The sequence below is a fragment of the Thermobia domestica genome, chromosome 5 (assembly GCF_964235325.1).
Source record: "Thermobia domestica chromosome 5, izTheDome1.hap1.1, whole genome shotgun sequence".
Taxonomy (NCBI): domain Eukaryota; kingdom Metazoa; phylum Arthropoda; class Insecta; order Zygentoma; family Lepismatidae; genus Thermobia; species Thermobia domestica.
The window spans coordinates 28,145,861-28,167,677 of NC_137458.1; the positions used below are offsets into that span (position 1 = coordinate 28,145,861).

The 21,817-nt window shown below is 37.3% G+C and overlaps 1 protein-coding gene across 3 annotated transcripts in view; it reads left to right on the forward strand.

Moving 5' to 3' along the window:
- Positions 1 to 21,817, forward strand: part of LOC145685815 (endoribonuclease Dcr-1-like) — a 166,323-nt gene that overhangs the window by 38,371 nt on the left and 106,135 nt on the right. The window contains exons 1-3 of one of the 3 annotated variants that reach the window (XM_081758386.1): positions 6,860 to 7,108; positions 12,244 to 12,309; positions 17,423 to 17,538. In XM_081758386.1, the coding sequence (XP_081614512.1) occupies positions 12,250 to 12,309; positions 17,423 to 17,538 (176 nt within the window). In that variant the 5' untranslated portion in view covers positions 6,860 to 7,108; positions 12,244 to 12,249. Of the gene's footprint in view, positions 1 to 6,859; positions 7,109 to 12,243; positions 12,310 to 17,422; positions 17,539 to 21,817 lie in introns of those variants that run through there. The other 2 variants (XM_081758385.1, XM_081758387.1) reach the window with 2 other exon arrangements.

Here is a 21,817-nt window from a genome sequence, read left to right on the forward strand (position 1 = left end):
CGTCAAAAAGACGTGTGTGGTAGCCCCTTGACAAGGGGACCGACAATCAGTATCAGTCGGAAGAGGGAAACCAAAGAGAAATTAACAAGCACAAAAGCCTAAATTACGAAATTCCTATGATAAAGGAACAATCAGGAAAATAAGCAGAAAAACGGGAAAAGATTGCATTAGAGGTCGAAAATAAAAAGTCCCATTTAACAACTAAAACTAAAGCAGGCTCTCAGAATGCGATAATTGACACAGGAAGTGCGGTATCCTCTGGCCGGGAGACGTCGTACCCCCTGGAACAAGTCTAATTCCATTCCAGACAATAGTGAAAGATATTTCAGGAAATAATATTTATTTGAACCAAATAGCATTGATAAAATTTAAAATAGGCCAAACAACATTTACTTATTACTTTAGAGTAATTGACAGGACAATGCTAATAATTATAGTAATTGACTTTCTCCAACGATCGCATTCCACCATCGATCTAAACAAGAATACGATCTCCTTCTTTAAACGTCCAAGGAAGCCATAGCTACCACTTGAGAGCAAAGAAAATATGCTGTCAGCATTTACGACTGAGATAGTATCGCAGACAGACCTGAACTGTTTGTACGTGACTAAGCAAGTAACATTACCTCCTCGTTCTCATACATTCATACAAGTGGTAGGAAAGAAAGAAATAGCTGACAAGAAATTCTTGAATATAACATTGCTTCCTGGAATTTGCGAGAAACATAGGTTAAATGCTCTTGATCAGAAGATAGGAGTAAACAAAATTACAACAAATCCCAATGGCAATTGCGTCACTGTAAAAAGGAATACACCAGTGGCGGTTCTTGAGGAAGGGCACGAAATTTCTTTTAACGCCTTGGAAGAACCAATTTTTTTTTAGAAAAAGCGTATCAATTTAAGACAAAAGAGGAAACGGAAGAACGCTTAAAATACACATAGAAACTTTTCAATAAAGAGCTCTTTCACATTAACCCCGACCTGGACAAAACCCAAAAAACAAGCAGTTTATGACTTATTGTTTAAATATAGAGACGTTTTTACGTATGCTCCTAACGACATCGGACATTTTAGGGGATATGTTCATAAAATTAGGATTTCTAAGTCTGCTGTATTTCACGACCATTCCCCAGCTATTCCATTACATATCAGAAATCAGGTAGACAAACAGATTCAAGACCTTATCAAGACAAAAATAATCAGGCCTACAGACAATAATGAATTTTGTTCTCCACTTCTTGTGCTCAGAAAGTCTAATACGCAAGAATTTCGGATAGTTCTCTACCTACAGTAGTGTACCAATTACACCATTTATCAGTCCCATTTCAATCAACAAAGGACATTCTAAACTCTATAAACGAGAAAACCTTAATAACAACTATTGATCTCTCGAATTCGTACTTCCAAATTTTGTTGCATCCTAATAGCCAAAAATATATGAATTTCGAGTTCAATCATAAGAGAAAATCATAAGAAGTTTTGAGATGTACGATGGGGCATCGGACCTCGAGTCAGAGCTTGTCTATTGCGACGAGTATGATTTTGGAATTACTACCAGAGCGGATTACAAGTTTTGCAGATGACCTTGTCGCCACTGCGTATAATTTTCCACAGCACTTGCAGGATTTAGAATCACTATTTCAAAAAAGCTTAGAAAACACGATTTTCGAGCATACCCAAGAAGACACATCGGCTACCATGAGCTTAACGTGTTAGGACACCTCGTTAGTGGGGAATCCATTAAAATATCTCCAATGATAGCCAAGAAAATACGAAAGTTTAAGAGACCGAATACAAAGCGAATTCTCAAAAGCTTTATCGGCCTATGTTCATACCTTAGAGCACGCATAAAAACTTTACAATAAAAATTAAACCTTTCAAGCAATTAGTAACATCTAAATATAAATTTAAATGGACAGAGGACCACGATGTTCTCTTAGAACAATTGAAAGAAAACATACTAAACGCCCCATTATTCGCTCATTTTGACGATTCGTTAGAAATCCGCGTCTATAGCGATAGTAGTCGAATGCTAACAGGATGACTACTCGCTTGCTATGCCCCAAAAACCGACAATGAGAAGGTCGTTGCTTACTGTTCTCGAAGACTGACAAAAACCGAGGAGAAAGCTAGCATATGGCAAAAAGAGTTGTAAGCTCTCATATATACATTGAGCAAATTTCGCTACTTTCTATTAAATAGAAAATTCAATCTGTACTTAGACACAAATTATATAGCGACAATGAACACACAACCTGACAAAGTCGGGAAATACACAAGATATAAGTTATTTTTAGCTGATTATGATTTTAATATACAGTATCTACCTGGGTCCACACATCCAGCAGATATAATCCGTAGGCTCGAACAAACCCAGGATATGAAGAAGGAAAAGGAAGAAGAAGACAATGACGAACAAAAGGGTGAAGACTGCCATGCTTTTAAATCAAATAATCTTGAAGTTAATATTGTAGTAACAGGTGATAGCAACCATTTACCAAACATCGCAAGAGAGCAGCGTAAAGATGACAATTACAAAGACATTATTTCCATTTTACAAGGAAAGGAACCGGACAAGATCTTCACGGTTAGATCAGCAATATTTTTTGTCTCAAAAACGATATCTTATATAGAAAACAAAACCATCCTGATTATGGCTTAATATATCTCTTATGTATACCGAAGTCGCCAGCCAATTTGTGGTTCACAACTTTCCACCGCCAGGCGACCAACCCGCATTTTGGGTTTTTAAAATTGTACAAAACCGCCATAAAGAAATTTTATATGCCGCACCTCAAAAACTATCTCGCTCACAAAATACGTACGTGCCAGAATTGCCAACGCTTAAAGAAAACACAAAAGAAGCAGGCTGAACTACTACATCACCCAGTAGGAGAGATAGCAACAACATGGGTCTATGACGAATTCGGGCCTTTCCCAAGTAAAGAAGGAAGAAATAAATACATACTAGTAGCCACAGAATTAGCTACACGATATGTAATTGCAAAAACATTAGACGCCATAAACGCAGAAAATATAGAGAAATTTTTGGAACGATATCCGTAAATTCGGTGCATTTATAACGCTGTATTGGGATCAGCATCCAGTACATGGAGCAACTCGTTTACAAAATTAAGCGCAGAAGTACGATTTCGCCTATAAGTACTCACACGCATATAATCATGCTTCCATAGGATTAGTAGAAAAAACCAATAAAATCATACAGAATTGTCTCAAATGTTTCGTAGAAGAACACCATACGGAATGGGAAAGATAGTTACCGCACGTTATTTTTGGCATCAATACTTACGTACAAGGAGGGACCAAATATTCAGTAAGCTTCTTATTATTTGGGTACGAACCTAGGATCCCGACAGAATATACACTCGCATCAAATAACATATACAAATTGACCGAGATAAACTAGCGGCCATCAGGAAGAAAGTACGAAGTAATCTGGAACAGGCGTACAACAAACAAAAACAGTTTTACGTTAGACGCCATAGACAGACAGCTTATAATCCAGGTGACCTTGTTTTGGTATATTACCCCACAAGAAAAACTGGTTTTCTTGAAGACTTTACCCTTCACTACGAAGGACCAGCACGGATTATAGAGAAGCTTAATTCAAATTCATATTGAGTCGAATTACCATCTAAATTCAACCACATAATTCAAGACATCGCGGTGGACCGTTTGTAGCCATTCTACGCGGACCAAACTGAGGGAACACAAAATTAAGAAGAAAGAGGCACAAATATAAAAACAAGAATATTAACAAAAGTCCAAATACTTACCGGGAACAGAAGAAGAACCAACAACAGAAGAAACAAAAAAAAAAAAAAGAAGATGCACTGACATAAATGGCACTTCTTTATTTCAATTATAAACTGTATCTCATTCTGTTATTTAACTTAGTATTTCCGTTCTACTCGCAAACTGCAAGATCAATATTTTTTTCTCTCATTTTTTAATCTCAAAAGTCATTAATCCTTGCAAGGTCGATCCACAATGATTTCTCGTTTCTAGCATCGCTTCTACAATACGAAGTACCTGCATGCTTATCACGTTATTTTTTCTTCTTATACAGGATGTTCATAAAATCAGGCTCTTGACAACATTATACAGAGTGACGAAAAATTCACATTCTCTATTTTTTTAAAGAAAAGTTTCCCAATTCCAAAAATGATTATTCTTCTTGCATTAGTTCTAATAATCATCGTTAGCGCCTACTACTACTGAAGTGAGACTTAACCGATATAGACTACTGCTAACTGCAAGATTCAACCAATACAGATTATGGGTACCAGATGTGACGACAACTTACATACTGATGCCAATAGCAGGCATCATCACACAATACCCACAATTAGTGAACTAGTGTATATTTATTAATCACAGTGATAGCACTTCTGCCCACTTTGATGGAAATAATAGACTGCTTTGATCCTGCTTAGCTGGGACGGAACTAGAGTGTTATTACCATTTCATATATATATCGCACCAAGTGTTCTTATAGTGTTCATAGTGCTTATAGTGTCTAAACAGTGTTTCAAAATGTGTCATTGTTGTGATGCAGTTACCTGTCACTAATAACAATTGTGTTTTCTCCAAAATAATCTTCCAGATTATTTTTTTTTCATTGTGGGGGTGTAAGGATCCCCATTTCACGACAAAGGCACGCGTCAACACAACACGTGCTATTGATTGTAAACAACATAGCAGAAGAGAAGCCGACACGAAAAACACCGAGGATCGCCGAAAGAAGATTGACCTCACGGAAGGACCCGAAGAGGACAGATAAAAGCCGAACCACCGAGGGACCCAGCATCAGTCGACCAACTGATCGCTTAATCATTACCTTCTTATGTCGCTGGGGAATAAAAACAGCTCTTTCTTACCCTATGTCGCACTGTACTGGGGATCCCATCTTGAACTTATAATCCTAATGTAACCTAAGTGTTCTGGAAACTGCCATGAGTGGAAGGGGCATCCGGCAAAACATTTTATATTCCTTCACTTGGTCATTGAAAAGGAGACATTAATTAGAAACATGTGTATTTATTATATACTGTAATAAAATTTGGCGAAGTCAAAAGTCGTCAGGACTATCATTTGACTCTACCTATAAAAACATTGTGATATACAGAACGTCCAAAAAAATAACTTATATAACCTGGTGACGGTAATGCAGTCAACGTTTTTGGAAAATTTTGGGTTTGTTTTCTACCTGTTTACACAAGAGTACCAATAATTACTAATCTATATAACAAAGCTTTACCATTCTGTCTCATATGGAAGGATTTAGAGCAGGCATTCGATAAGGTCTTATTTAAGAAGCTGCAGTCATTCAAACTTCGCATCAGTGCTATCTCAGGCTGATATGTTACTTTATTTCTAATCGCATTGCTTATCTTACAGTTGGTACGGCACTCTTCTGGCCTATTTTTCCTCTTACTGGAGTATTACAAGGATCAGCTTTCAGTTCTTTATTATATATCCTTTATGCTTCCAATATTCCTTTTGTACCACACAATATCTTTATTTCTCAATATGCTGATAACACAATTTTCTTGTATTCGGCCAAACTGTGCGACAACTTAAATTGTACAAACAACACTCAATAATTTCAGTAAGTCGTGCAAGAAATTGTTGTAAACAATTAACTCAGAGAAAACGCTAGCTCTATTGTTCCTACTGCCTAAGCGACGTTCCAGAGTCCATTCAAGCCCACCTCTGTTACTTATTGTTGATGGGTACCAAGTGGGCCCTTTACTATTAATACCTACCTAGGCGTGATATTCGATTCGAAGCTTAACTGGACTACCCATTGAAGAACTAACAGATAAGCTTAGTATTAGATTGAATCTTTTGAAAGGTCTCACAGGAGGAACTTGGGGACTAAACGCTAATGTTCTGCTTCTTACTTATAAGACGTTTCTCCGTCCCATTCTCACTTTTGGACCTATGCAATGCTTCTGTTTCTTAGTACGGACATTGGCTCACTTCAACAACCGTTGCTTATCGTAGCATTTATTGTAACAAAAATCGTATAATCGATATCCTAGCGTATAAAGTAACAAATGCTATAGCATTTTCCATGCCATGGCATATCCTATGGCGTTGCTTGTTGATAGAACGTGCTCTATTTTTTTAAAGCATTTTGCCCAGCATTACTGGTCGAATTGCAGTGCCGTGGTATGTTAAAAGAAAGCGAAAGAGTTTGTGCCAAATATCCGTGCTCTTTGTTTTGCGTGTGAAATTGAATTGTAGTAAAGAAAATGAGTTGGAGTAGGGACGCTGTTTGTCCACATACTTCTTTGTGATTTTCGTTTTTTAATATAACCGGCGAGAACTGTAGCTTTAACTACCTCACACTTGTTTCGGAGCAATAATTACGCTTTTCTCCAGTGATTTGTTGTACGTCACAACAAGATGCTTATCAAAATGCTACCGTGTAAAAGAACCATATATTTTTGATGCTATAGAATATTATACGAGATTTTTTGGCAGGTACGAGAAATGCTTCCGTCTAAAACTAATCTTAATCTGCACGAACCAAATAATCCGCTTAGAGTGCCTATGACAACAGAAGATATCAGTACAAATATAGCAAAGAAATGAAATGTCGTACTCCATGAATGATTGTTTAAAATACAGATAGTAGATTTACTGGAAAAGGAGTACATATGCAACGAATGTATGTGTGGATTTTTACAATACATCTGCACTTTATTTTATTATTTTTTTATTTTTATTAATTTTTTGCAAATGGCTCCTCAGAAAAAGTGTTTCGCGCCAAAACAAATGATTGCATTTTAACTTCATTATCTGCTACCACTTGGAAGGAAGAAGAGGAAAATATTTTAGAATGTACTGTGTTGTTGCAGTTCTCACTCTCGGTTGGATTGTTTATATGAAGCAGGGAGCAAAGTAGAAGTACAAAATATGCAACAAAAGTTATTCCTATTTAAGTGATAGTTGTTAGTATGTTTCAAATGAAAGACACTGACACGCTTGAAATTACAAGTTGCTGACTACTGTGTATATATAAAAGAACTTGTGAAATTCTGATTCAGCTATTCTTTGCCTTTGTTGATACGGTAAGGTAAAGTCATCTGTACCACCCATACGTTCACTTTTTGTAAAATATTTTAAAGACAAGTACTAATAATAATATAATTTCTTGAGTAAGTTTTTAGAAGTTACAGAATTCTACCAAGTAAATTACTTTATATTCGTAAGTTAGTCTTGTCTATTTGGAAATTTTTAAACTTTATTTGCTCCCTGGGTGTTTTAGGGGTCCATAGATTTGTAAACTGTACAGTCCGCCAAAAGTTCTGTTTGATGAAATTAGTTTCGTAAATAACTTCAGAGTGGAAGGACAATTTGAGTACAGGTTTCAGTAAATTAAAAAGAGTGTAATATTCTGTACGTTTCATCTATAACCACAGTTTTACGTACCAGCCATACCCCTGTTATTCCAAAAGGTTAGTCTTCCGCAAATGGCGTCTCCGTGTTACACTCACATAAAGCTGTTTTCAACGTTTTATTACATTTTATATGTTGTTAATTTGGCATGTCTTACCTAGTGTAATTACTCTTTCATTTCCGTCATTCACTCTTAACTGTTAATCACAAATATTGTATAAACTGCCGCAGATGGCGGCCCCGGATAAGACCCATATAAACCTCTTTTCGGCTGCTTAGTCTTTCTTTAATGATGAGAATTCACTCTATCTTTTAGTCTCTCCTCCAATCTTGCACATGTAAGGTCTCCAGTGTTACTTAACAAAATATAGCTGAGCGAACGAAGTGGGTTTGGTTTCTACCTTTCATCACAATTTAGACAAAAACAAGATGTTCGGTTATAGAGCCATAAGACAGTTGGGGCAGATTTTAAATGTCATTCTTCACTTTCTTCTTATTCTCATGCTGACATTTCGTTAGATTCTGTTCATTTTTCCGTAAATTTTGTATTTCGGAGCCGCCATCTGCTGAAGTTAACTCCAAATATTTCTTATTTTTATGATTTCTTTTCTCTTAATACATATTTATTCGTATTGCATTACTCCGTAAACTTACCTTCCAATGGTTAAGTGTTCCAACTTACTCAGAAATAACGAAAACAATGAAATCCTTACCGTCTCATATTTCCATCCAGCTTACAAATAACACCCTACTACAGTGTCATATTAATAAACTTGTAGAGGGGGAAATTGGGACTGAGTCCTCTATCAAATACATGCCCATGGGCATAAAAAATTACAAAACTCATACGAAAATACTTCTTTCATATAGGGCCGCGGTGGCTCAGCGGTAGAGCGTTCGCCTCTGGTGCTTGGAGTCCGGAGTTCGATCCCAGCCTGCGTGGGTTTTCTCGGGGTTCTCCCGTTTCCTCCCATTTTATTCAGTCCACCATTTCATTCATTACTCATAATCACCGTCTACTTTAGCCTCACTGGCATAATTGTGGGACGTAAAACAAAGATTTCATTTCATTCTCATTTACTTCTTTTCTATGAAATAATCTGTAAAGGCATTGTTTTTCAATTCTGGGTCAAATCACTGTTCCTTTTTCTCGAGAATCCAAATGTGCAATAAGAAATGGGGTTTCCATTTAAAAGTTTAAAGTTACCCCTCGTACTCCCAAAAGGGGTGGGGATATGGGATTGCGCTTGCTATCATTGGATAGCTTTTTCAAAACTAACATGTGCTTTTGTTTGTTGTGCTGATCTGTATATTTCGCAAGATATTGGACCGTTCCGGAACTTCTACTGCACCCTGTATATCTGTGCAGATTATAATTACGAGATGTTTTCAAGTAAAACCTGTTAATTCAATGAGGAAGAGGAATATTAAAGTAACTTACTTATGTAGGCGGAGAAAATGTAAGTCATTTGTGAACATAGAAATAGCACTAAAAAGTGCGGTTCATTACTATTGTAATGTCAAAGTGATTTTATGTATGGAGACTGCTGGTTGACAGCTTCGTGTTCGTTGATTCTCCTGTTATCTTGCACATTTTCATTTCAACGCTTATTTCATCATCATTTATTTATATTTGTCATCCGTTTCAATTAAACGGCACAACCAGTACGTTAAATTAAAAGTTTTATTTTGTTTCTAGACCACCTAGCACAGGCTGGGTGCGTGTTTCTCGCACTTACCTTTTTCTATGTATGCATATATCCGTCTTCACTAGTGCGCTTCAGCGCCGTATAAGCCTACTGCTCTGCGCTCTGGTTTACCCGTTTTCTGAGCCAGAATATATATACAAAGCTGGCTTATATAGTGGCAACCTAGCACAGTTTGTGCATCGTTTTGTCAGGTTATTCGTTCTAATTACATATTTAACGGTAGTACATATGTAAAAATCTGTACACAGCTGGCATGCGTCGAGAAAATTAAGTGTAAAAGGCATTCGGAGAATTGTAATTTTTAAATAATTATTTCTGTTAGTACTACAAGACTTCACGTCTTCTAAGTTGGGTGTCGGCATTCAGTGACAGCGATTGGACGTTAATAGTGCGTGTGTGTGTTTGGAAGGGGGGAGGGGTTCCTGGGTGTTTCTTACACTTTGACGAAAGGTTGTATAACTAATAGGATACTATATTTTACAGTTAAAATACCGTGTATCTTATTTCATATTTCATTAAGTAAATTGACAAGAGAAACTCAAGTAGGTACTAGCCCTTTGTACTCTTAAACAACAAATAAATAAAATGGATAATATTAACCATAGTAATGAATAATGACATTTTAGGAACTGCCAATTTTTATGCAATTTTAGAATAACTTTTTTTTTTTTTTTTTTTTCGAAATGTTTTCCCAATTAATTGCAAAGCAGCTGACTAACATATCGAAATCCATCGTTAGCTGTGTCAGGTCCATTGGCCTAACGGCATGAGCAAGCAGTTCCTGCGGATTTTCCGCTCCTTATTGCACGCCACTGTCACGGAGTGCCTATTGATCAAGAAGTTTTGTGTTGAAGCAACTGACCCTAGAGCACAAAGCAAGGCGCACAGGGTCAGCATTGACATTTTTGCAACGATACAGCTGACGATGGATTTCAATCGGTGCTATGCCCTGTGCATTCAAAAACTTTATGACTGCTCGCACTTCACACGTGCGGGAGCTGGAATAGGAACATCCATCTTCAACCACTGCCACGACGCTACTGAGAGCACTATGGAAGTTCCGCTAGTGCATGTGCCATGCTAGGACCTTATTCTCTCACGTGCATGTAGTGGTTTTGCGCAACATACCGTTTCCTAGCTATGGGACGCGTGGGAAACTTACTTTCTGGATACGCCTCGTATAAGAAATATTAGACTCACCTTTCTTCCATTGTTTTTTTTTTTTTTTTTTCGAATCAATTCACTCTGTGTCGCTGAAAAATTATTAACTCACATTTTTTTGATTGAATTTGTGTATTGCCCAATAAAGAAAATTAAGATTCCTCAATACACTCAATTACATCGCTGTTAATCAAACTGTAGCTTGAATTTTATTTCTGGTAACTAACAACGTGAAGAGAACAGTGTATCATAAATAACGGTTTTTGTATTTCACATGCGATCTTGGTCCAAGTGTTATAATATAACACATGTACAAACACTTGTTACATCTAACTCTTCTTGTTTAATTCTTTATTCCGTTACAACAGTTTTTATTTACATCATAAAAGTAACTTCCGATTGGTTAAAAAAGAAACACCAAAGTAAATAAGAATAATTTGTTGTACAGATCTGAAAACTATTCCTTTGCTCTATTTTTCAGCATAGTTTCTATAAATATTCAAGTACTTATCATATCTTTGTACTAGCTTAGAAGTTCCATCAGCATAAAAATCTCCCGTCCGTGCCTTGAGCCAGCCTGTGACCGCATCTCTCAGCTCTAGGTCATCACCAAGCGCTGAGATCCTGGAAATTTGTGGAAATTCACCGGAAAGCTCTGAGATTGTGAAACGTTGATTTTCACGAACTTTTTCATAAACTTTCTGAATGAGTTGATCAGTGACCACTGATGGCCTGCCACTCCTCTCTTTTTCATGCATGTTTGTTCGTCCACATATAAATGAACGAATCCATTCACGAACAACTCGTTCACTCATCACACTTGGTCCATACACTGCACAAAGTTCCCGATGAATAGCTGCTGCCGAATAATTATTTTGCCGTAAGAAAACGTATGACAGCTCGCACTTCACGGTGATTTCTATTTCATCACAAGTGGTAGAGCGTTCACCTCTGGTGCTTGGGGTCCCGGGTTCAAACCCTGCTCCCGCCAAGTGAGCTTTGTGGTGGACAAACACCGTGTGCGTGGGTTTTCTCGGGGTTCTCCCGTTTCCTCCCACTTTCTTCATTCCACCATTTCATTCATCTCTCATAATCACCGTCTCCTTTAGCCTGACCGGCATAACCATGGGACGTAAAACTCAAAGATTTCATTTCATTTTTTCTATTTCATCACACATTTTGGGGCGCTACAAAAGTGGAACTAGTGATCCGACAATCTTCATTCTACCACGGCTGGATGGCTACCGCGCACGTCTATGCAAAGATAGTAGCGCGGCCCCCACTACTTCATGCGCAGTGACCAATCGAAAGTTACTTTCCGAACGCGCCTCGTATATAGTTTATGTACATTTTTTTTCCTTATAATCAATTAAAATAATATTCTTTTATTTTTTGTTGCATGAATCATAAGAAAAGTACAAATTAAATTACAGAGTTTTTATTTAACTTCGCACGTTACCTATTCGTCACAAGTCAATTCTAAATTGGTTTCAGATGATTGTCAAAGTCATAAAAGAATTATTTTAACTATGATTTGAAACAGTTACACTCACACACAGTGAATTTGATAGTCTCTTTGTATTATTGCTGGTGAATTTTCGAGGACAGAAAGTAAAGGAAATATTCGATTTGATTGTGGAGTGAGCGAGTGCCTTGTTACTTGTAGATACTTACGTGAGCAAAAAGGTTTGTTTAGTTAAAGTTAATCATCCTGCTGTCAATTTAAAACAATGAAAGATTAATTGTTGTTTATTCTCATTTATCTTATGTTAAGTTTTACGGTACAGGGTTCATCAGGTGGTAAAAATTAAACTTTCGAAAGAGGTTATGTTAACTTCTCTTAGCACTTGTGTCAGAAATTATTCTCTAGTGCATCATAAATCTAATATTTTTTTCTTTTTCTTTTACTACTTTGATATTTTTACCGCTCTTATTTTTTCAGGTGTAAATGGCCAATCACATGAATGACAATGTCCACACTAAAGCATTCACACCACGAGAGTATCAGGTAAGAGTAATATTGATTAAAATTGTTTCATGGTAACAATCCATTATAGTTCTTTTCAGTAGGAGTTAGTAATCACAGTTGAAAATAAAGTTAATTACTTTATGGATATATCTTGGTCAATGAGTTTCAAATTTCCAGATTCTTCTAATATGGTGGGAAACTTGAAATATACATTTTGAAAAGGTTATTTTTAATAGGGACAATCTTTCGTGGAGGAAGAATTGATTGATTTAAATTAAATGACTTTTTTAAAATCTGATTTAAATCAAATTTACTTTAGTTAAAACAGAAATAAAATGCAGTTTTCTAACCATTCTTGGACGCCATTTCAGTTTAAAACTAGCATCTTAATCCGTACAGTGTAATGGTATGATCTTAATAATGCAAGTTTAAAGAATACACCCATTTTCTTTTTAGATTAACGTTAATGGCCCTTGATTTTTTGACAGTGTACTTAATTTAATTGTGTGGGGCACGGTGGCCCAGTGGTATGGCGCTTACTTCTGGTACGTGGGCTCCCTTGTTCGATCCCCGGCCAAGTAAGTTCGTGGTGGACAACATCATGTGCGTAGGTTTTCTCGGGGTACTCTCATTTCCACCCACACGTTCATTCCACCAATTCTTTCATTCTTCATGCACTTGAATTAATTATTCGTCTCTCTTAGTCGTAAGAGCATAATCATGGCACGTTAAACTGAAAGATTTCATTTTTCATTTATTTTAATTATTTCGTATTCAAATGGCTATTTCAGAAGAAATTTTTGAATCTATTTATCATTCAGTTCTCATTAGTTTTACAGAGATTGTTCAGTCTACATTTGGTCAATTTTGACTTACCTAAAATTTAGAAGAATCAATGGCGCCAGGTCCGTAAGTGCTCGATGTGTTTCCCTTGGTTCCTAACAATAGCCCGACAGCGTAATTTTCACTGTAATAGGCTTCTCTGAAGAACTGGGAGGGAAATGTTGTTCCATTCCCTTTGCACAGCTTTCCAAAGTCCTTCCACAATTGTCACACGCCGTTTTCCCAAAGCCTGCTCCAGCAATTCAAATCCACAATACTACATAGGACTTGAATCTGGAGATTTAACAGGTACCTCATTGAAAGGTATCACCTGTATACCACTTGTCTCCTCCATCTTCCTGTAGAATGCGAGGGACAATCGTGAGGAATGTGATGAGGCCTTGTCCATGTGAATGCTCACCAGATTGGCGTCATTTCCGTACATTGTTGGAATCTCATGCTCGTAGATCGGCCGCATGATCTGCTCCTGAAAGTACTGCGAATTTATTTTTTAGTTCTTCGCCACCCTACGAATCTTCAGTTTACCTCGGTAACAGTAGCCAGCGTAGCAGTAACGACCATGAACCCTTTTGGGAAGGATCTTTACAGACACGGACCCACCTTCTGAAGTTCTTGTTTCCACCCATGGATCCACCTTTGTTTTGCCAGATGCCGTTCGTACAGCTTCCGGGCGTTACAGTTTCGTTCCTTTTGGTGGGCATCCGTGAGAAGATGGCCGCGAGCTTTCATGACTTTTACCAGCTTGAGTTGATGGTGTAACGTCCGGCTCACAATCTCCAAAGACACGTCAAGACGATTAGCCATACACCTTTGTGTTGGCGGATTTTCTTGCATTACCATTTTGTGAAGTTTCCTCTGCATGGTGGAGGTGGCCTTCGTGCATTCCCGCTTCCTAGGCAACTTTGTTGGTGATCCAAATGGTGGAGCTTTTTAATAACATTTTTTATTCCACTTAAACTGATGTTGCAACCATTCTTCTTGCACTGTTTTCTAATGACAGAAGCACTAAAGTGGGCGTCATAAAGAGCTGCAAGATAGCCTTCCCAAAACCGGCTTAGTTTGGGCGGCATTTTGGTCACAGAGCGAAAACCCACACACGGAAACAAATTTAACACAACAATGGTCCTGTTTTGTGCGTTATTGTCGTCCGCGCGGAAAAACAACTCCGTTCCCAGAAAGCCACTGCACAACACTGCAGGACGCCACGAGCCAGGTCTGGTGAGTCCATTCTGTCCGGGAGGGGAAGGAACAAAATCGGCCAAACGTAGGCTGAACAACCTCTGTAGTTTAGAATTTTACATATCATGGAAATGCATATGAGGCGGTCGGAACACAGGACTTAGGTTCAATCACAGAAGTTGTAAGAGTAAGACGTAAAGTGTGCACGCTTCGTTTAAATAGATGGAAAAATGAACACTTATTATTTTACAATATCTCGACGTGCACCTTTTAAGCACGAAAGGAGCATCAGGTAGAGATCTGAAATATGAAATACGTGCAAAACGAAAAACAGAAAGAAAATGATCCTTTTGTGTACTGAGTGCCCCATATCATACTGTAATTGAAAAGTGTGTATATATATATATATATATATATATATATATATATATATATATATATATATATATATATATATAATATACACTATATGATCAAAAGTATCCGGATACCTGGCTGAAAATGACTTACAAGTTCGTGGCGCCCTAGGTCGGTACTGCTGAAATTCAATATGGTGTTGGCTCACCCTTAGCCTTGATGGCAGCTTCCATTCTCGCAGGCATACTTTCAATCAGGTGCTGGAAGGTTTCTTAGGGAATGGCAGCCCATTCTTCACGGAGTGCTGAACTGAGGAGAGATATCGATGTAGGTCGGTGAGGCCTGGCACGAAGTCGGCGTTCCAAAACATCCCAAAGGTATTCTATAGGATTCAAGTCAGGACTCTGTGTAGTCCAGTCCACTATAGGGATGCTATGGTCGTGTAACCGTTCCGCACAGACGTAAAGTATGAACAGGTGCTCGATCGTGTTGAAAGATGCAATCGCCATCCTCGAATTGCTCTTCAACAATGGGAAGCAAGAAGGTGCTTAAAACATCAATGTAAGCCTGCGCTGTGAGAGTGCCACGCAAAACAACAAGAGGTGCAAGTCCCCTCCAAGAAAAACACGACCACACCATAACACCTCCACCTCCGAACTTTACTGTTGGCACTACACACGCTGACAGATGACGTTCACCGGGCATTCGCCATACCCACACTCTGCCATCGGATCGCCACATTGTGTACCGTGATTCGTCACTCCACACAACGTTTTTCCACTGTTCAATCGTCCAGTGTTTACGCTCCTTCCACCAAGCGAGGCGTCGTTTGACATTTACCTGCGTGATGTGTGACTTATGAACAGCCGCTCGACCATGAAATCCAAGTTTTTTCACCTCACGCTAACTGTCATAGTACTTGGAGTGAATCCTGATGCAGTTTGGAATTCCTTTGTGATGGTCTGGATAGATGTCTGTCTATTACACTTTACGATCCTTTTCAACTGTCGGCGGTCTCTGTCAGTCAATAGACGAGGTCGGCGTGTACGCTTTTGAGCTGTACGTATCCCTTCACGTTTCCACTTCACTATCACATCTGATACTGTGGACCTAGGGATGTTTAGGAGTGTGGAAATCTCGCTTACGGACTTATGACACAAGTGACACCCAATCACGTGACCACGTACGAAGTCCGTGAGTTCCGCGGATCGCCCCATTCTGCTTTTTCACGATGTCTAATGACTACTGAGGTCGCTGATAATGAGTACCTGGCAGTAGGTGGCAGCACAATGCACCTAATATGAAAAACGTATGTTTTTGGGGGTGTCCGGATACTTTTAATCACATAGTATATATATATATATATATATATATATATATATATATATATATATATATATATATATATATATATATATATATCACGAGCTGAACAGTGTAAAATGAATTTTTTTAGCATACTCAGTACCTACCTCAAGCTGTGTTTTTATTGTATAACTTTAATTAAAATGGGTTTTTAAGGGGAGGAAAGGGGGAATTTAAAAAAAAAAATGCCAAAAATAGAGGGTCTCAGAAGCCTTACAAGTTAGGAAGATAAAACTCAGTATATAAGCTTAACATTAAAAATAATTAGACTAATATTCAAGCACTTTCGAGAATTCCGCTTTTAAGGAAAGAGGAGAAACATTCGTACATATTATATGTCTTTCACCTTCAAATCCACGTTGTCTGTCTCGTCATCACGAGAAAACGATGAGTTTCAATAAATAAATGAATGAATGAATTGATTTGAATTAAAATGAGATAAGTGAATATTTTATTTTATTTTTATTATTTGTCATACGGCGTTATTTCATTTGTTTGCTTTTCCGACCAACGTCACAGATAAACTTTTTAGGTCCTGAATATGTATACGAAGTTTATCGGTTTATTACCAGATCATTCTGTATATGTGCTACAGCAATGAATACAACAAGGTTTTCAACATTAATAAGGTTTGTACTTACCACCTGAACGTGAAATTAATAATCTTGACGTTTCAGTGACGATTGTGGCCGTCATCAATACAATACAATTCAAGATATTTGTAAATTGCGTGGAAAATTTACTGTAAACGTATTTCGTTTCTTCAGAAGTAACATTTAAATTGTTAACCTTTTGATTACGGAGCCTTTTTAAAAAAAAAGCCTGGGATACGGCGCCAATTTCTGCAGTTGCCTAGTATGTCTCCTGAATAAAACACATGCAAGTGCATATATGTGATACCCAGAAAGTTAAAAAACAATTAGGTTTAGTGGGCAAACTGCAAGGTATCTATAAATAGTTACTTCGTATCCCAAGCCTTATTTTTAGGTAACTAAATATAGTTACTTCGTGTCCTAAAGGTTAATAAAACACTTCCGAGTTCCCTTCGTTCTAGATGTGTATTGCTTTCTTTTTAACTGTACTTAAACTCGAGGATAAAGAAACAACATTTGTTATATCTATGCCAAAACACCCAAAATTTATCAAATCAGTTTAGAACAGTACAGTTTAGAAAAACAATTATGTGATGCATAGCTCTTGTATTTCTTCTGAGGTAAGCGATCTCTTTATTAATATTCGATATGCATTATATTAGTTCATTAAGTAGTTAAGGTTTTTGATACTCATTTTTATATAAATATTTCTGTAGTTATGAATATATTCTTTGAATATTTGATATCAACTATGATTATCCGGTGTATGTATTATATTAACCATGACCAAGGATTGAAGAGTTTGTATATTCCAGGTGGAGTTGCTGGACGCGGCGAAAGAGAGAAACATTATTGTCTGCCTTGGTACGAACTCTGGGAAATCCTTCATAGCGATGAAATTAATTCAGGAAATGGCCAATGATCTTCGAAGGTATGTTAATATATACAAGTTGCGTCGACATATTAGTTAGAAATACGAAAATTAATTGCACTGAAATGTTTGCTTACATACGTATTTGTTAAATATTTAAGTACAGCTTGATTAATCTCTACTTGCCGAAATTAATATCAGAAGAAGAAAAATAATAATAAGTGTAGGTTAATTTGTTAATACAAATCGTTATATCTGGCAATCTTCACAAGTACGTGGAGTAGAAATGTAAAATACTAAGTGATAACTAACTAGCTAACTGTAAAACCTCTCCACTGACTTCTGTCCTTAGCCAACTGGATCCAGTTTCTACTTTGTATTCCTATTTCTGCGAGATCCATCTTAACATTATCCTCCCATCTACGCCTAGATCTTCCTAATGGCCGTTTTTCGATTGGATTTCCAGTTAAAACTTTGGAAACGTTTCTACTTCCTTCCATTCTGGCGGCTACATGATCTATACACCGGAGCCTCCTAATCTTGATGATCCTAACCATGTTTGGTAAACGTAGTAGTTGATAACTACTAAATTTAACATTTAATATTTTACAGAGAAACATAGATTACCATAGTTGAAAAGACCCATATTTAAGTACCCTTTAAATGTAAAGGTGAGTCTTTTCAAACTATTTAATATCTTAAAGGGATATGGCCATTATTTTATAGCACCTTGTATCTCGGCCTATTGCGTCCTGTAGATCTGGAAATAAAATTGGTTGTTGCGATTTATCCCACAGCGACAAGCCAAGGTATATCAACAAATACTATAAAGCAAATCTGCAGGACTTTCCTGTTAGATGAAACATAATGTATATATGTGTGAATTAACTATTCTAGTTCGCTATTGGTCAATAATGGCACCTGGCCTTAACCTAACTTTGTGATTGGCCGAAACTTTTACCCCTGCATGATAGGTATGGTACTGATGTGGAAGTACCTCGTCGAAACAGTTTTAAATAACCTAATTGATTACCGTATTTGCCGGCGTATAAGACGCACTTTTTTCCTCTGGAAATTGTCAGTAAAATTGGGGTGCGTCCTATACGCCGGTGCGTCTTATACGCCGGTGCGTCTTATGCAACTAACGGTATTTCGAAGACATTATATTTCACTGCCTCTGCTTCTCCTTTGTGTTGTTGAAATCAGGGTTCAAGAAAGTGCTGACATAAGGTTGAATATTTCAAAGGTACCAATAACATTGTTTTTCCGAAAGGAATATGCCTGCAAAACTTGTCGCCGTGGTTCTTATAAACCGCTGAATAAAGACCAAACAGTCCGTGTTCTTTGTAACCACCGATTGTTGTTTCACCACATTGCTTTTGAAAGGATGACGGTGTTCTTTTATTTAGTACTTGTAACCACAGATTTTATGTTTTGTATTGTTTACGAATAGATGACCAACAAAGGCTAAGAAAGATTCGCATCGTGTTCTGCCTCAGTTCATTAATCTTCGTTATCGTGGCAAGTTGTTAAAATGTCGCGGAGGCACAGCTACGACATAGCGTTTAAGCTGCAGGTTATAGAATATGCTAAAGCTAATGGGAATAGAGCCGCAGAACGTCATTTTGGCCCTCCTCCTACAGAAAAGATGATTCGCACCTGGCGAAAACAAGAAAATGAACTTACAGCAGCAAAGCGATCTAAGCATAATCTTCGCAGAGGAGTCGTCAAATGGCCACAACTCGAAGAGGATGTAAGAAAATGGGTTGAGAACCAAAGGAAGGACGGGATTGCAGTGTCTACAAAGATGATAATCCACAAAGCAAAATCTATGGCAGAGCGTACAGGTAACACTGATTTCATTGGTTCAACTACATGGTGTTCCCGATTCATGAAAAGAAATCGCCTTTCTATGCGTGTAAAAACTAAAATAGCACAGAGAATGCCAGCTGAATATGATGACAAAATTGTACAGTTTCACAGATATGTCTTAAAAATCAGAAAGCGTAAACAATTTCAACTTTTGCAAATAGCCAATATGGATGAGGTACCTCTCACATTTGATGTACCTTCAAATAAGACAGTGGACTAAAAGGGCAAAGAAACTGTTACTGTGAAAACCACTGATCATGAAAAAACGCGTTACACTGTTGTGCTATCATGTTGTGGAGATGGAACGAAATTGACGCCATTCTTGGTATTTAAAAGAAAAACATTACCAAAAGAACAAATACCAAATGGTGTAGTGATTCACGTTCATGAAAAGGGTTGGATGGATGAAAACGGAATTAAGATGTGGATAGAGAAGGTGTGGTCCATTGTATTTTTGTCATAAATGCATGTATTTTTTGTTGTCTTTTTACAGTATATCTGTTTACATTTTATGCTTAAAGTAAAATACCTACATTAAAGTAAAATAAAATATAACAAATACTTGAACAAAAAATAATGGAAATTAATAAAATTTTCACATATTATATTTTTCTCGAAAATCGTTTCCAAAAAAGGGGGTGCGTCCTATACGCCGGTGCGTCTTATACGCCGGCAAATACGGTATATTTTATTGATTATTAACGCGTCATAGTATGTACATGTATTTAGTAGTGTGAACAAATAGTCGTTTAAAATAAAAGTGTGATACATGGATAAAGCGAGACGTAATTTTACAGAACAGGAATAAACATTCATTGCCCTCTCTTAATGCTGTGTCATTTTTCTTAAAACATTTTCGTCCGACAGTATATATATATATATATATATATATATATATATATATATATATTTTTTTTCTAAAAACCTTTTATCCTCCAAAAGATCACTGTGATAGGGATCGACTATCAATTTCGAATAAAAGATGGAGATGTCAATATCAAATACTTGAGTATTTTAGGCTATGGACTAATCCCATTTACTGTCTACAGCTATAGAAAAGATGTTTGAAATTGAATCAAAAAAAAAAAAAACTGATAGCATAAGTAGTCAAAAGAGAAATACTGTGTGTGGTATCTTAGAGTATGTAATGAGATATATTTCAAGTTCTCTCAGGTGTACAGTTGAGAAATATGACATTAACGTTTATTCATTTGGACTAACCTTGGTATACTCCTGTTATTTAGTAAATGCTGAAATTTGTACTCCCATCTTCCTCAGCGGCGCGGCGTTTTCTTAAGGTGTCTATCAGCAGAAAACTCGCCACATCACATCACATGACAATAATCGTTGTGGAATAGATACGATTTTCATTTTAAAATTTCGTGAATTGTGTGAGATTGTATGTTTTGTTGCAAGTGTTTGTTTGTGTTAACCATCCCTGTTTAGCACCAAGGCTATATGAGACGGGTCTGCAGTTCCTTGTCGAATCCGAACCACATCCAAACGGGTTGACACGGGAATTTTTAGTGAAGATGAACTCAAATCATTCGCCATTTAGCACAGTATTAACTATTTAGTCACAAGGGAGCGTAATGTATGAAATTTCGACCGTCACCTTAACATAGAGTATAAACTATTTGCAGTTCCACTAGGAATCTCCGTATTTGTGGCAACATGAGCAAGCACACCATGCATTTTAGCGCATGTGCCTTTGGTGGTCCCGGGTTCGATTCCCGGTGGAAGAGATAAAAAATATTTTTTTAATCATTCGCGTGTATTAATCATCCGGATCCTTTATCCTAAAGGGCGTGACCATTGAGCGTTAAATATATATATATATATTGTAAGGATCCCTACCTTTCAGTGCAAGCACACTGAATGGTGTATTCATGCAACACGTGCTGTTCTTTACAAGCATCAGCACAGCAGACGATACACATAAAACCAGAAAGACATGAAGACAGCATGACGGGAACCGAAAAGGGACGAACCACCCAGAAGTGGTCTATAAAAACGAAGAGGACAGAAGTATCATTTGACTACTGATGACTTAACCTATATCTGCTCTTGAGGTCGACCTGGACGAAGTACTACTACCTTGCCTAAAATCGCTGGAGGCTGCCATGAGCTGAGGTGGTTACCAAAAAGTAATATATTCTGAAGTCGCTGCAAGACGCCCTGGAGGATGCTATGATTTAAAGGGTTCCCGTATAAAACATGTCCGTCCTTTACCTCACTGGCCATTTTAAAGAAGATTTTAAGATATTCACTTTGTAGATACAAAGACTATTTTGTATTATTTTTATCAAATAAATTAGGTGAAGGGCTAGAATGTCGAACTATCATTGTTTCTACCCACTTAAGCATTACAATATATTTACACTATTCATTTAGTTAAAATGGAAGCTTTTCTGGAGCTATGTAGTTAACATATATGCTTTTGGCGCGGTAGATCCAAGGTTTATTT